The 14649-nt window shown below is 43.0% G+C and overlaps 1 protein-coding gene across 11 annotated transcripts in view; it reads right to left on the reverse strand.

Moving 5' to 3' along the window:
- LOC139758001 (innexin inx2-like) overlaps window positions 1–14649 on the reverse strand; it is a 419086-nt gene that overhangs the window by 28471 nt on the left and 375966 nt on the right. For 9 of the 11 annotated variants that reach the window (XM_071678973.1, XM_071678970.1, XM_071678966.1 and 6 more), the window contains one exon: window positions 4004–4319. In XM_071678973.1, coding sequence (XP_071535074.1) covers window positions 4004–4318 — 315 coding nt within the window. In that variant the 5' untranslated portion in view covers window position 4319. The remainder of the gene's footprint in view (window positions 1–4003; window positions 4320–14649) is intronic. The other 2 variants (XM_071678969.1, XM_071678967.1) reach the window with 2 other exon arrangements.

The following is a 14649-nucleotide window of genomic DNA, read 5'->3' on the forward strand; positions in this document are numbered from 1 at the left end:
ACCTGATGCTATCAGTTAGCACCAAGACATCACTTGATCTCGGCTGACACGTCACACATCATCACCTCCAGACCTCATCTAAACATCGATCACTTCATTGTCAAAATAATAAATAAACACATATGAAACTGTAAGTGTATAATAATTGTGGTCTAATATTTCTGTAAGTTTTCTGTCAGGTCGTACTAACTGTCAATTACATAATAGTTCTAAGAAAAGTGTAAAATTGCTTCTCAAACGTGTAATATGGGTCTCCTGTGTCGTAATCATATGGAGCTCAAAGTCTGTGAATATTTCTGAAAAGCAAGTATGTAGTGGTAAGTGCCATCATCTGGTGCCATGGACAAGGGTATGATGTATGTATGGGTCTGGGTTACTGAAGTACAAGAGGAATATTATGAAATGTGGGCATCACTAACCATCATGGGACATAGAAAAGTCTGTAACATGAATTACATTAGACATAATCTACAATAGGAACCTGAATTTGGTAATGTAATTACTGGAATTTTAGTTACAGAACTTTCACATTATTTTCATCAGACAAGAGGAGGCTCTGCATTTTGAAAAAAAAAAGAATTAGTTTTGGAAAGAACTTTCGAATCAGCAATTACTTGACCAAATTCCAGCCACCATGTTGTCTCTGGCCTTGTAATCCAGACTCACATTAGAGAATGATTCTATATTCTCAAGTTTCATGGGGAAGTAGCTAATGATTTTCATGCCAGCCCACAACAGACAGACTAAAGAATTACAATAACAAAAAGAAAGGTAATCTAAATGTCAATAAATAAAAAGTTACATTTCTTATTTAGCAGCAGTCAAATGAACTGCTTGTTACAATGACCAGTGAATTTCTCAATGATCATTATTAATAAAACCAAAATATCAGAATATGGAAAAGTAAATATGTGCAGGAAATCATTTAATATTTCATCTCATTAACGTCATAATCAGGCAGGGAGGAGACCTTTCACCTGATCTAGGGTTGAAACTACCCAATACAAGAGGAACACTTGCACGTGATCAACACATGCAGTTGTGGCTTAATAATAAGAAACAACAAGAGACAGTCAGGTTAACCCGTGGAACCTTCCCTTCATGTGTCAGCTGCAGTTAAACCTTCACATGTCATCACACTAGAGTGGGTGTAATACTCTCTACTGGAGGGGTATCTTCTGATGTATCAATCTTTAGCTGTACGGCAGAGATCGATCCTGAAGTACCAGCTTTAGCTGAGCTAGGGGACTGGAATGCAACAGCTATAGCTGAGCTACAGGCCTGGACTTCTATAATTTTCATACACCTTACCTAATCTTTTTGCGACAAATTCTGTAGACTCGTTTGTCCTGATGCTGGTTCCATTCGATGACTTCTGACATAAGAATAAGGGCCATTTATCACGCTTATAGACTTTTTAAATAGCTTTTTAAATTAATCTGAAATGAAACTAGAAAATTTTGAAGTTCCTATGTTATGTGGCAAGTGGCGGCCCTTAGCATCTGTTTAGGGTAAGGGCATCAACACCTTTAGCTACACCCTCAGCTACCCCCTTAACTACAGTGTTCCAACAAGTCTACCATTCTATTAGGTTACATACTCTACATGGGTCACTAGTGGGTGGGTGGGAGGGCACATCTTTTACATCAAAATACAGAAACATTACTGTACTTAGGTATGGTCTGAACTAACACACACATTCAGTGACAAACTAAACGCAATAAATTCACAGCTGCTCTTGGCCGGGATTTCAGTAATCTCCTGGGGGGTGGGGGGATTTACTTCCTACTTTGACCATCCACTAGTTGCATTTTCTAGTATCTACTTACACGTGGTCAGGTGGTCATCCTAGAAATGGAAACGTTCTCGGTGAAAACAATGACTACGCTAGACTACACCGCTACCAGGGCTACCACGTCCACGCTAAACGCTCGCTCTGCCTCCACTTCCTCGACTACAGTCAACAGTTAAGACAGGAAGGTTGCCACAGTTAACAGGCAAACACAGTCTATCTCCGACGTGGGTGGTGGTGTTGGTGGAGGGAGGGGCGGCGACCCCAGTGTTGAGTGAAGGATGTGATGGGCCTCTGACCTCAACCCTCCCAGCCCAGGGGGAGGGGACCTCCAGCATATACACCACGAGATATATAAATTGATAGTTACAAACGGGGGAGAGAGAGAGAGAGAGAGAGAGAGAGAGAGAGAGAGAGAGAGAGAGAGAGAGAGAGAGAGAGAGAGAGAGAGAGAGAGAGAGAGAATTACAACACCGTAGAGAATGTTTACAACCCAAGTACTGTCTGTGTTCCAGGGCAAGTGGAGTGACCACATAAAACGTGGAGTAAGAGGAGACAGTAAACCCTGGTTAACAAGACAAGACACATCACTTCTGACCGGTGTGTGACCTCAAATCATGTTAGCTGGTCCAGATATTTCTTGATTTGTTAGTTTGGTACACCACAAGTCCAGACGTATGCTCCTTGGATTATGGAACTCTGGAGTCTGGACTCTGAGGACCTAGCCAGGAAGACGTCTGTTACAGGACCAGCAGATAAACGTGTAAGCATCACTGACACAGAATTGCTGCAGAAAAAGAAACTATACCAGTGTTTACATGTTCAAGAAGTGTTTGGTGTGCAACTGTGAACGTCGGTGCTCAAGGTCAATGCTCAAGCATACATGCAAAAGTGTGCTTGAATCTGTAACCCCTTGATCACGACGGTAGGGTCCTTGGGTATGATGGCCGGGCCTCTGAACTAGGTCAGGTCAAAGGTCATCACATCATCATACTCGATGGTTATACGGTCACGCTCAAAGGATTAGGTTTGAAACATGTACAAACCATTTACTGAAATGTTCAGGTCATCCACTATAAGGCAAAATACAGTTGTGACCCGAGAGTGTTGGCAATCATGTGCGAGACCATCTGAAGTCAGAAACCACAGAGCCACAAACTAGTTCACCGAAGACCTTGGCTGACCTAACGAACCTCAGTTACCTGTGTGCCATGTGTTGCCCTTATGTAGCTTGTGTCGACCTTACCCTCCCTGCCTCTCGAAGGAAGTTTCTCCTACTAACACAAGACAGCCCACAAGGTCCTACAAAGCTGCTGTTGACCTATAAATCTAAAATATTCCCCCAAAACAAAATTATCGACGAGTCTCGTGTCAAGCAAAGACATCCCAGACATCATAAAACATTTCTCGCGACAGACCCAAACCTGAGGTATCCCTGAGGGTCCATCATGGACCTAAGACATCCCGAAATATTCAAAATCTTTATATCCTGGCAATTCCCAGCAACTCAAATATTCCCCACCAGCAGCCATGAGAGGTAACAGGTCTCACAGGTCCTTAGAGACCTACAGTGTTGACACTAGGTACTGATGGTGATCATCGCGTCTCCCTGAACCCCCGCCCATCCCACTACACCTCAGAACCACCAATAACTAAACCAAATATATATATTACAAAAAAACCTTGACAGGAACCCTAGTGGAGTGTTTGGTCCTCTACGCTCTTCCAGGATTCCAAGACTATTATGAGAAATAATATCTGGACTTGGAATACCCCTGGTAAGCCCTACCACCTACTCTGCTCCTGCCATGAGTGCAAAGGAATGCAAATCCTGGAAGGAGTCCATCCTAAGAGAGCATTTGGCGTCCCCTCCCCATCCCCACTTCCACCCTCCCCAGCTGCTGCCCGGAGCGGCAGACCCCCAGGAGCAGCGCTTCGCCTGGATGGGAATTATTCCATCTGGACTGGAGCTGATCTCCCAGGGATGAACGAAATCCACTTGGAATATAAGTGGGATTCCACAGGGCCCGAGAGCGATCCACCTGAGGCAAGAGTGTTCTATGTGGAGTGAGAACGAACCACCTGACGCAAGAAAAACAAACTAGTTCTGGTGGACTGAAGGTGAACGTTGTGACGCAGAGCTGAGACCAAGCGCTTAGCATGGACGCTGTTGGGGGATGGGAGTTTCTCTCACAGACTCAAGTATGTCACCTGCTGGTTGAAGCGAACCTCGTTGCGTGTAGACAGGTGGCCACCAGGTCTCACCTGCTGCTCAGCTTGTTTCATGTATAGGTTAAACGTCCCCTCGATGTAGCAGTAGGTCTCGACGTAGTCTTTGCTGAGACCATCTTTGCCTTCCCCTTCACAGTGGATGGGACTTAAGATCTGCTTGGCCGAGGTGACGATGGAGCCGGCCAGGAGCAGCACTGGGGTATACACTGTGATCAAGTTGAACACCAGCGATCGCGAGAACACTGTGGAGCTACGCCGCGAGAAATGGTGCAGCGCAGAGAACTTGTGCCACATTCTGAAAGGAGAAAGAGAGAGTTAGTTGGTTTTTACCCAATGGAGAGTTAGGAAGGGGTGAGAGAGAGGGAGAGATGGTTGTCAACCAGTGGAGAGTGAGTGAGTGTGAGAGCAGGGTTAGTTGGTTGTCAGCCTGTGGAGAGCGAGTGGGCGGTGAGAGGAGAGTTGCCGGGGCACAGATGGAGCAGACTGTGTGGGTTATTTATGCTATTTCATGGCACATTGTTGCATATTCATTTTTGTTTATTTTAAGCTGATGCTTCCTATGTTACGGCACAAAACAAAAAAATTACTTTTGTTATTTTTCCAGTATGGAGGGAAAATGATGATGATAGTTAAGCAATAATTCTACTTCGAATGGTGAACCAAACCTGGTTCGACTGGTGATCCGAGTCTGGTTCGACTAGTGAACCGAACCTGGTTCGACTGGTGACCCGAGTCTCGTTCGACTAGTGGACCGAACCTGGTTCGACTGGGGACCCGAGTCTGGTTCGACTAGTGGATCGAACCTGGTTCGGCTGGTGACTCGAGCCTGGGCTTCTAATGATTTCCGCTGAACCAACGGCTCGAGAGCTTCCAACTGCGGAGGCTCCCTCCCAGCTAAGGGCTCTCTGAGACATCAAACACATGTGCATGACCTCCAGCCTCAAGCAACTGCTGCGAGAACTCAGTTTAGGTTACAATCTTGCCTTCTGGGGAGGCAAGCAAACCTGGTCTGAAGCCCATGACGACACGCATCACAACAACACTGTAATGTAATATATACATACAGAAACATACTAGACCACTTGATTATAATGCTAAGAGAAGCGGTTAGTGGCTCCTTGCTAAGTTTAAGAGGTTTCAAATAAGTTTAAATCCTCTTGACTGTACATTTTGAACTTAACATTTATGGGTCGCTATCACAACGAAGCAATGAACTTTAAAGCTTTGAGAATGACTTGCTATATTCCATAGAGTCTCTGTATCTTTTGAGATGGTTTCGACACGAATGTAGTCTACATATATTGCTGTGGATATTGCTGACATAATTAGAGTCTGTGCACGGATCCACGTCATCAAAACAAATGACAAATATGATATCGCAGAAGCGGTACCCACACAGCTGGCAACACCCCCACAGAATAATCATAAAACCAAACATCAAAACGATTTAGATATTGTAAAACGGACGAAGAAAGAGCTTCAGGGATTCGATACCAGGTACCCGAGACGGTTTCATGGGTACCTGGCCAGCAATGACTGACGGGAGAGGGTTGGTCCATGGTAAGGGACGCCTCATCATAACAGATAACACGATAAGCAAAAATGTGCAAAAGATATGTTGTCTTTATGGCGTGACAGAAAAAATGATTACAGAAATATCAACTTTTGGTATTAATGTAAAAATGAATGATGATAAAGTTGATTATTGAAGAAAAAATATATTTTGTGAGAACAGCAAGCAGTGAAAACCTTACACATACTATCAAGAAATACTAATAACACTGTATCTAACAACGAATAAAAAGATAAGACAGTCAAATAAAATAATCAAAGAACCTTGCAGATCACCAGTGACGTCAATCTAATATCTTGAAAAGGCAAATGACTGTAACAAAATACAGTTAACACATAAATGTTATGTTTCAAAATCGACCTAAAGTAATTAATTTTTCCTCGTTACCTTCGTTACTATTTCACTTAAGTTTAACGATACAAGGTTGAACATCATTCTTAAATGTACTTAATTGTTGTTGTTTGCAGTTGTTATGAAGTGACTACCTCAGCTACGTCATGGTTACTCTGTATTTGGTTATACAACAGAAAAATCAACTCAGAAAACCGCTATAATAAAACATAGACCGTCTTTATGAACATATTCTCTCTGGAAAATTACATAAAACATAATAAAAAAATAGCTCATCATGTAATCTAATATCAAATTAATAACAAAAATCTCTTTAGCGCTATAATGAATTCCATTAACCTTGTAATATACTCAACGCTAAACAGAAATTCTCGTCTCGCTTGAGGTTTGACCCATAGGGTCAGAGGTTGACTTAATATTAACTGTCTTGACTGTTGACCTTATACATTGGCCGCACCTACCGCCTGCTGAGGAGGATGGCTGATCTGTGGTGATGGGTGTTCTGTGGTGATGGGTGTTCTGTGGTGATGGCTGATCTGTGGTGATGGGTGTTCTGTGGTGATGGGTGTTCTGTGGTGATGGGTGTTCTGTGGTGATGGTTGTTCTGTGGTGATGGGTGTTCTGTGGTGATGGGTGTTCTGTGGTGATGGTTGTTCTGTGGTGATGGGTGTTCTGTGGTGATGGGTGTTCTGTGGTGATGGTTGTTCTGTGGTGATGGTTGTTCTGTGGTGATGGTTGTTCTGTGGTGATGGGTGTTCTGTGGTGATGGTTGTTCTGTGGTGATGGTTGTTCTGTGGTGATGTTTGATCTGTGGTGATGGGTGTTCTGTGGTGATGGGTGTTCTGTGGTGATGGGTGTTCTGTGGTGATGGTTGTTCTGTGGTGATGGGTGTTCTGTGGTGATGGTTGTTCTGTGGTGATGGTTGTTCTGTGGTGATGGTTGTTCTGTGGTGATGGTTGTTCTGTGGTGATGGGTGTTCTGTGGTGATGGTTGTTCTGTGGTGATGGGTGTTCTGTGGTGATGGTTGTTCTGTGGTGATGGGTGTTCTGTGGTGATGGGTGTTCTGTGGTGATGGTTGTTCTGTGGTGATGGTTGTTCTGTGGTGATGGGTGTTCTGTGGTGATGGGTGTTCTGTGGTGATGGGTGTTCTGTAGTGATGGCTGATCTGTGGTGATGGGTGTTCTGTGGTGATGGTTGTTCTGTGGTGATGGTTGTTCTGTGGTGATGGCTGATCTGTGGTGATGGTTGTTCTGTGGTGATGGTTGTTCTGTGGTGATGGGTGTTCTGTGGTGATGGTTGTTCTGTGGTGATGGTTGTTCTGTGGTGATGGGTTTTCTGTGGTGATGGGTGTTCTGTGGTGATGGGTGTTCTGTGGTGATGGTTGTTCTGTGGTGATGGTTGTTCTGTGGTGATGGGTGTTCTGTGGTGATGGTTGTTCTGTGGTGATGGTTGTTCTGTGGTGATGGTTGTTCTGTGGTGATGGTTGTTCTGTGGTGATGGGTGTTCTGTGGTGATGGTTGTTCTGTGGTGATGGGTGTTCTGTGGTGATGGTTGTTCTGTGGTGATGGGTGTTCTGTGGTGATGGGTGTTCTGTGGTGATGGTTGTTCTGTGGTGATGGTTGTTCTGTGGTGATGGTTGTTCTGTGGTGATGGGTGTTCTGTGGTGATGGTTGTTCTGTGGTGATGGTTGTTCTGTGGTGATGGTTGTTCTGTGGTGATGGGTGTTCTGTGGTGATGGTTGTTCTGTGGTGATGGTTGTTCTGTGGTGATGGGTGTTCTGTGGTGATGGGTGTTCTGTGGTGATGGTTGTCCTGTGGTGATGGTTGTTCTGTGGTGATGGGTGTTCTGTGGTGATGGTTCTTCTGTGGTGATGGTTGTTCTGTGGTGATGGGTGTTCTGTGGTAATGGTTGTTCTGTGGTGATGGGTGTTCTGTGGTGATGGTTGTTCTGTGGTGATGGTTGTTCTGCGGTGATGGCTGTTCTGTGGTGATGGGTGTTCTGTGGTGATGGTTCTTCTGGAGTGGAGACACAGGTTTCAAAACGTTGTATGTGAACAAGATGAAAAAAAGAGGAATAGAGGAACAGGACGAAGACGAGACAACCTTTAATATGTAGAAAAAAATCACGAAAAAATATGTGAAGTGTCTCTTCTTATATATGTATGTATGTATGTATGTATGTATTTCCGAGTGTATATGTGAGCGTGCGTGAATGTACGTTTGTTTACATGAATACTTATGAAACAGCTTCCTCCTTTACTAGTTAACCCTTTGCACACATACACTTAGCATGATATATGTGTCTTCTGGCATTCATCAACTAACGGTCCTCAGGAGTCGAACCCTAAACACCTGACTTAAGGTGATGGTCCGCCGTTGCTACAGTACCAGGACTTCTGGTTTGGTGTTTCAAATGTTATTTTAGTTTATGTTTATTGCTTATTTTATCCCGGGTTATACTCATGATGAACATCAAGTTATATACACCTATTTGACAAATGGATATATATATATATATATATATATATATATATATATATATATATATATATATTCCTGGGGATAGGGAAGAAAGAATACTTCCCACGTATTCCCTGCTTGTCGTAGAAGGCGACTAAAAGGGGATGGAGCGGAGGGCTGGAAATCCTCTCCTCTTTTTTTTTTTTTTTTCAATTTTCCAAAAGAGGGAACAGAGAAGGGGCCCTGGTGAGGATATTCCTTCAAAGGCCCAGTCCTCTGTTCTTAACGCTACCTCGCTAACGTGGGAAATGGCGAATAGTATGAAAAAAATATATAATTTCAATATGTTTGCTTCAAAACCTAAGTGAAACATGTCAAGTATTGTACATGTGTTAAGGTCAAAGGTGTCTTGCAATCAGGTCAGGAAGAGTCATGATCATCATCATCATCATTAATGACTTACTGAATCTCTCATGAGCGTCTGGCTCCAACTTGCCTGCATGGCGTCTCCACACATGAACCTCTCATGCACACTTACCTCACACTTACTGGACGATACTCATGCTTAACTCTTACGACACACCACTGAAGCCAACCTAACCCGATAAGGAAGTCACATGTAATGACCTGACCTCTTATCTGTATCATGAGGCATTAAAGAACTGGTCCCCAGGGTGGGCATACCTCAGGCCTGGAGAACACACACTTATTATACACACACTAGCTAGACACGTGCCAGGCTCAAACATGTTTTACTCCATTTTTGATCATGTAACGCTGCTCTTCCCCTCACTGTCAAGCCTCAGCTGATTCAGTAACCAGGGACATCATTCGTTTACCTTCCACAAATACTTACATTAGCACCTCTTCAAGTTGATATATAACCATTTACAAATAATTTCCTTTCGATTTATACCAGTTGAGGAGTGAGTGAAGTATTACCAACTCGGAGGAGTCTATCTGAGGTCTGATTGACACGCGCTGATGGCAGGTGAGAGGCGCGTCTGGTGTGGCAACACAGGAGGGTCTCCCACCAGACCACCAATAATCATCAATAGACGTCTTCGATACCCACTGACGCCATGTGGATATTTCCTGGGTTTGTGGTACTATTGAACCAGCTGATTGGCTGCTGTGATGGAGGCAGCTGTGTGTGTGTGTGTGTGTGTGTGTGTGTGTGTGTGTGTGTGTGTGTGTGTGTGTGTGTGTGTGTGTGTCTTCTAAATATTTCAACATGTTAAATATATCCACATATTCAACATATCCACTGGTCAACATCACACAGATAATGGACACAATTAACCAACATCACACAGTGATAAATCATCACTGATACATAACTTACTTTTAGGGAAAAATCAGATGTAAACATGACGTATGACCCAGCATGTTACCATGATCACGTGAATATATGGATGGTCCCATCCCTCCCCCCCCCCCCTCCATCTTTCACACACACACACACACACATATATATATATATATACATAAATATATATATATATATATATATATATATATATATATATATATATATATATATATATATATATATATATATATATATATATAAAGATAATATGAAAGGGTGACAAATGTGTAATATTCCTTTTCTCTTTTCAAAGGAATCAAGTACCGCGTTAAGACACATGCATTATACTGGAAATACAAGTCAGAATTTATTACATTCGACAAAAGTTTAATTTTAGTGAAGGTTGAACAATCAAGTGAAAACATGACTACAACAGAATGATATGGAATATGGTGGAGAAAAATGCAATATTATAAGATAAAAAGGAAGGAAAGTAGAAGACAGAACATGCGCATAAAATGGGATATTGATTTACTTAAGAATTACATGCAGTACAATTTTAAAAGGAATAAGTTATTATCATGAAAAACACGATTCAGGATTAAGAGATAAAATGAACAAGACTGAATAATAATACTAAGTCATAAGATACAGCATGATGTAATATGTATAAGTATATGAGAGATGATCAGGTTGTATATCATGATAAGCAGTACTAACTCCTAATATGATAAGCAGTACTAACTTCAAATATGACTTGAGCGTATACAACTGGGCTGTAAAGATGGAATGCTTGAGCAACAATCAATAAGTCTTTAGGATGAGTAAGATTAGCATACAAAAATGCATATCTAGATCCAGTATGGTGTAGTAAGATATATCACCTTCAAGATGCCTTTATTAATAAGCAGCTAAACCTATATATCATTATGGTCGTAACTCCCACATTCAACAACTGAAATCTACACATTACGAGTAACTCTCTGACATAGGTTGCAGGAGAGACAGTCTTAGGTATAAGAAATCATGTCATATCTTCTTAATATATATTTGTTAGATTAATTGAACCTTACAACTGTTAATTTTCTTGTACTAACATATTTCACTTTTATCCTACTTAGTTTTAAAGATCCATTTCTTTAATAATTTTCCTCCTGCTTCTGCCACAGGGTTAAAACCTGCCTCAAACTTCTCGCTCAAGATTTAGGATTTCATTTTCTTCGTCCATAAACACTGCTTACGTCACGGTACTGGGAGTTATGAGGTTACCCCCTTACAAGCCATCAACACACGGTAACACTAAAGGTCTGTCTGTTGTACACTAGATTTCATCATGTTTAAATCTACTTCAAAGTTCACAGGTTAGATAGTTTACCTTAACAGCTGGCGATAGGTTAAGGTTAGACAGACATTCTATTGACTTGTCTTTTGGAGGGGAAGAGACGAGCCCTGCCATTGGCTATATCCACAGTCACTGCCAAAAACGATGCTCTCATTGCTTACTTAACTGATATACCGAGCCCTGCTATTGGCTACCTCCCCAGACCTTGCCAAAAGAGACTCTATCGTTGGTCATTCAGCCAATACATTGAACCCTGCTATTGGCTGGCTACCTTCCTGGCCCTGGACAGACAAGACCTTCCGTTGGTGAGGGTGCCACTGCGAGGCGAGGAGCTCCCTGAGTAGGAGCAGTTGCCTTAGTGTGGTGGTCAGTCTGGCCGGTGTGTGCTTAACAGCCAGGGTTACACACACATAACAAGTCTTACCACACTCTACAGTTACCACGTGAGGAAGACACCATCTGCACACAGAAGAACCTTAGTCCAGTTTTATAACCCTTGAGCAGGATGGAAAGGCCCTTAAGCACGACGGTGTCCTTAAATATGATGATTTGGCCCTTGGTCTGACCATTACTGGCTCAGGTCAAGGGCCAAATCGTCATACCTAAGGGTCGTGCCGTCGCGTTCGAAGTTTGTTCCGTCGTATTCAAGGCTCGTACCGTCGTGTTCAAGGCTCGTACCGTCGTATTCAAGACTCGTACCGTCGTGTTCAAGGCTCGTACCGTCGTGTTCAAGGCTCGTACCGTCGTGTTCAAGACTCGTACCGTCGTGTTCTAGACAGTAATGCTTGAGCACATTCGGAAAGTGTCTCACTTTTCATGATTCTTGAACGGCTGTCGCCTTGTAGTTACGAGATTATCTTCTGCGGGCAAGTGTCAGACAGACTTTTTCTATTGATATATAACCAAGAAAATTATATATATATATACACACACATATACATGAGCCAGACCCAATTTATGAAGCAGCAACCAACGCCTAGTAACACTCTGAGCGAGACTGAGAAACGACGGAAGTTTACATCGTATCAGTATAACGAAATGGTTTATAACGAAGGCGTCATGGTAGCCAGCCCCCCCGACACAGACGAGACCCCCCCTCCTCCCCCCAACCCCCACTCCGCCCTGCAAGACTACAAGCAGAATGAAGTTCCTTAATGCCTATAGCAAACAAGACAGTAATGTAGAAATTAAGACCAATTCCGGAGATACAATACTAGCGAGCAAGAGTACATTAACCACCGTATCAAGTAATATCTTACGGCAAACACTACAATGATAGCTGTGGCAAATGATATATAAGAGGAGAAACTACAATATCCACTGAGGCAAATAAATAATACATGAGGAGATAACAATACATTACCCATCGTGCCAAACAGTAAATCATGGAACAAGAAATACAGTAACCAACACAGCAAAGGAAAGGCTGGAGAGAAAATACATTACCCTTGGCAGCAACCTCAAAATTAGGGAATAATGATAATAATAATAATAATAATAATAATAATAATAATAATAACAATAATTATAAAACTACTAATTATGATTATGATAATAATGATAATGATACATTATCCAGAGAACCAAACCATCTATTCCTGGCTGCTGACGACTGGTTTGTCTATGCGAGTGTTGGAGGAGGAGGAGGGGGGGGGGGGGTCCATCCGGGGCGGCTCCTCTCTAGCACCCCCCCCCCCCCTCCTCCCACCAGGGGACCCTGAACTACACGGATTATAATAAGTCTGCAAGGTTCAGGTCTGCCCACACGACTGGTCTAACATCTCTTGGTCTGAGTCCTGTCTGGTTAGATAGTGGGGTTGTGGGCATCCCATATTTGGCATGAAATTTATGACTGATTTCAAAAAGCATATTACCTTACTATCATTACTGTTATTATTATGATGATGACGTTCATAATGATTAGTATTTTTGGCTTTTATTGTTAGTGTGTGTCGGCAGGGAAGAAGTGCAAGTAACTGGGAGAAGTACAAGAGAAAGTAGGAGAAGGTCAAGAAAAAGGTTCAAGACCTGATGAGAAAGAACCATTGAGAGAAAGGGGTGAAAAAAATACCGATGAAGTTCAAACAGAATTAAAATATGTTTTAGAAAGGACGTAAACAGCATGAAGGTGATGAGAGAACGAATGTGAAAGAGGGTGAGGATAACAGACGAAGAAGTAGCAACAAAGAAAGATGTGAAAATATGGAGCGAATATTCTGTATCGATGTTGAATGTGTTAGATGATGTGGTGGCAGGACTTGATGTGTTTGGGACTAGGTGGCATGTTGGGTGAAAAGTGATGTAGTGAAGGCCTTGCACTAGATGAGATATGGAGAAACGACAGTGGCACCAGTGGACGGGACTGTAGCTAAGTTTCTCAAGAAAGGGAGTGCCAGTGGTGCTGACTGGTTAGTCTGACTGTTCGACATGTGTAAGGACCCAAGTGAGGTGTCTCAACGCCGGCAGTGTGTGTGTGTGTGTGTGTGTGTGTGTGTGTGTGTGTGTGTGTGTGTGTGTAGTGCCCTTGTATAAATGGAATGGGATTACAAATAGATGTTCAAATCACAAAAAACCTCTAACTGGCTAGGAAGAGTGCGTCTTCAAGGGTAGCAGGGGATGTGTGGACTAGTTGTCTACTTTGAAGAATGTGCTTGTTTATACTTGGAGACAAAATGACTTGTCTATGGCATCTGTGGAGCTGCAGAAAGCATATGAAATGGTAATCCGAAATGCTTTATGGACGGTGCCACGGATATAAGGGTTTAATGGAAAATCAATACAGCAAGATCTTACCATAAGAGTAAGGCCTGTGTGGGAGGAGGAAGGGAGGAGGGTGAGTGGATCCCGGTCTGCGTATAAATCTGTTTAATCTGTTTATGGACGGGATGGTAGTAAGGCTGGAGGAGTGGGCGGGTCTGCAGTATGCTGGAGATGGAGGAACGTGGGAGGTGAATCACTTAATGTCTGCAGATGAGAAGGTCTGGCAGCAGACCTAAGAGACAAACTCCTAAAGCTGGCGACAGAATTTGAGGGTGTGTATAAACAGAAAGATGAAAATAAATGTGAATAATAGTAAGGAAGTAACCTGCAGCGGGAGGGGAGGGTAAGATGGGAGGGTTTGTGTGTGAATCTACGGGAGGAGGAGGAGGAGTGCTTTATGAACTTTGGTGTGGACTTGGCAGAGGATGGAACCAAGAGAGCTGAGGTCACACTGTGGAAGAAAGGGCGCGTTAAGGGGAGCGTAGAGGGAAAGATCAGCGTCCATACAGACGTCTCAAGAGTCGTATTATTTCCGTGTCTTGGGTCTGGAAGGAAGAGGGCGGAAGTGCTGGAAACGAAATGCATAAAGACGAGATGCCAGATACAAGTGTATATGAAGGTCGATCTTACAGTGACGGCTGACTGTATCATGAAGGTGCGGGAACGTCAAGACAGACTGATAACGAGAATATGTGAGTTACATCTGGAGGCAAGGGAAAGAGAGAGACCAAGGAGGAGATGAAAGCTGGGTAAAGGATTTCTGGTACTGGGGCTCAAACCTTCATGAGGGAGAGAGGTATGCGTCAGGTACAAAGAATGAGAGCGACG

This window comes from Panulirus ornatus, chromosome 29, assembly GCF_036320965.1.
Source record: "Panulirus ornatus isolate Po-2019 chromosome 29, ASM3632096v1, whole genome shotgun sequence".
NCBI classification, from domain to species: domain Eukaryota; kingdom Metazoa; phylum Arthropoda; class Malacostraca; order Decapoda; family Palinuridae; genus Panulirus; species Panulirus ornatus.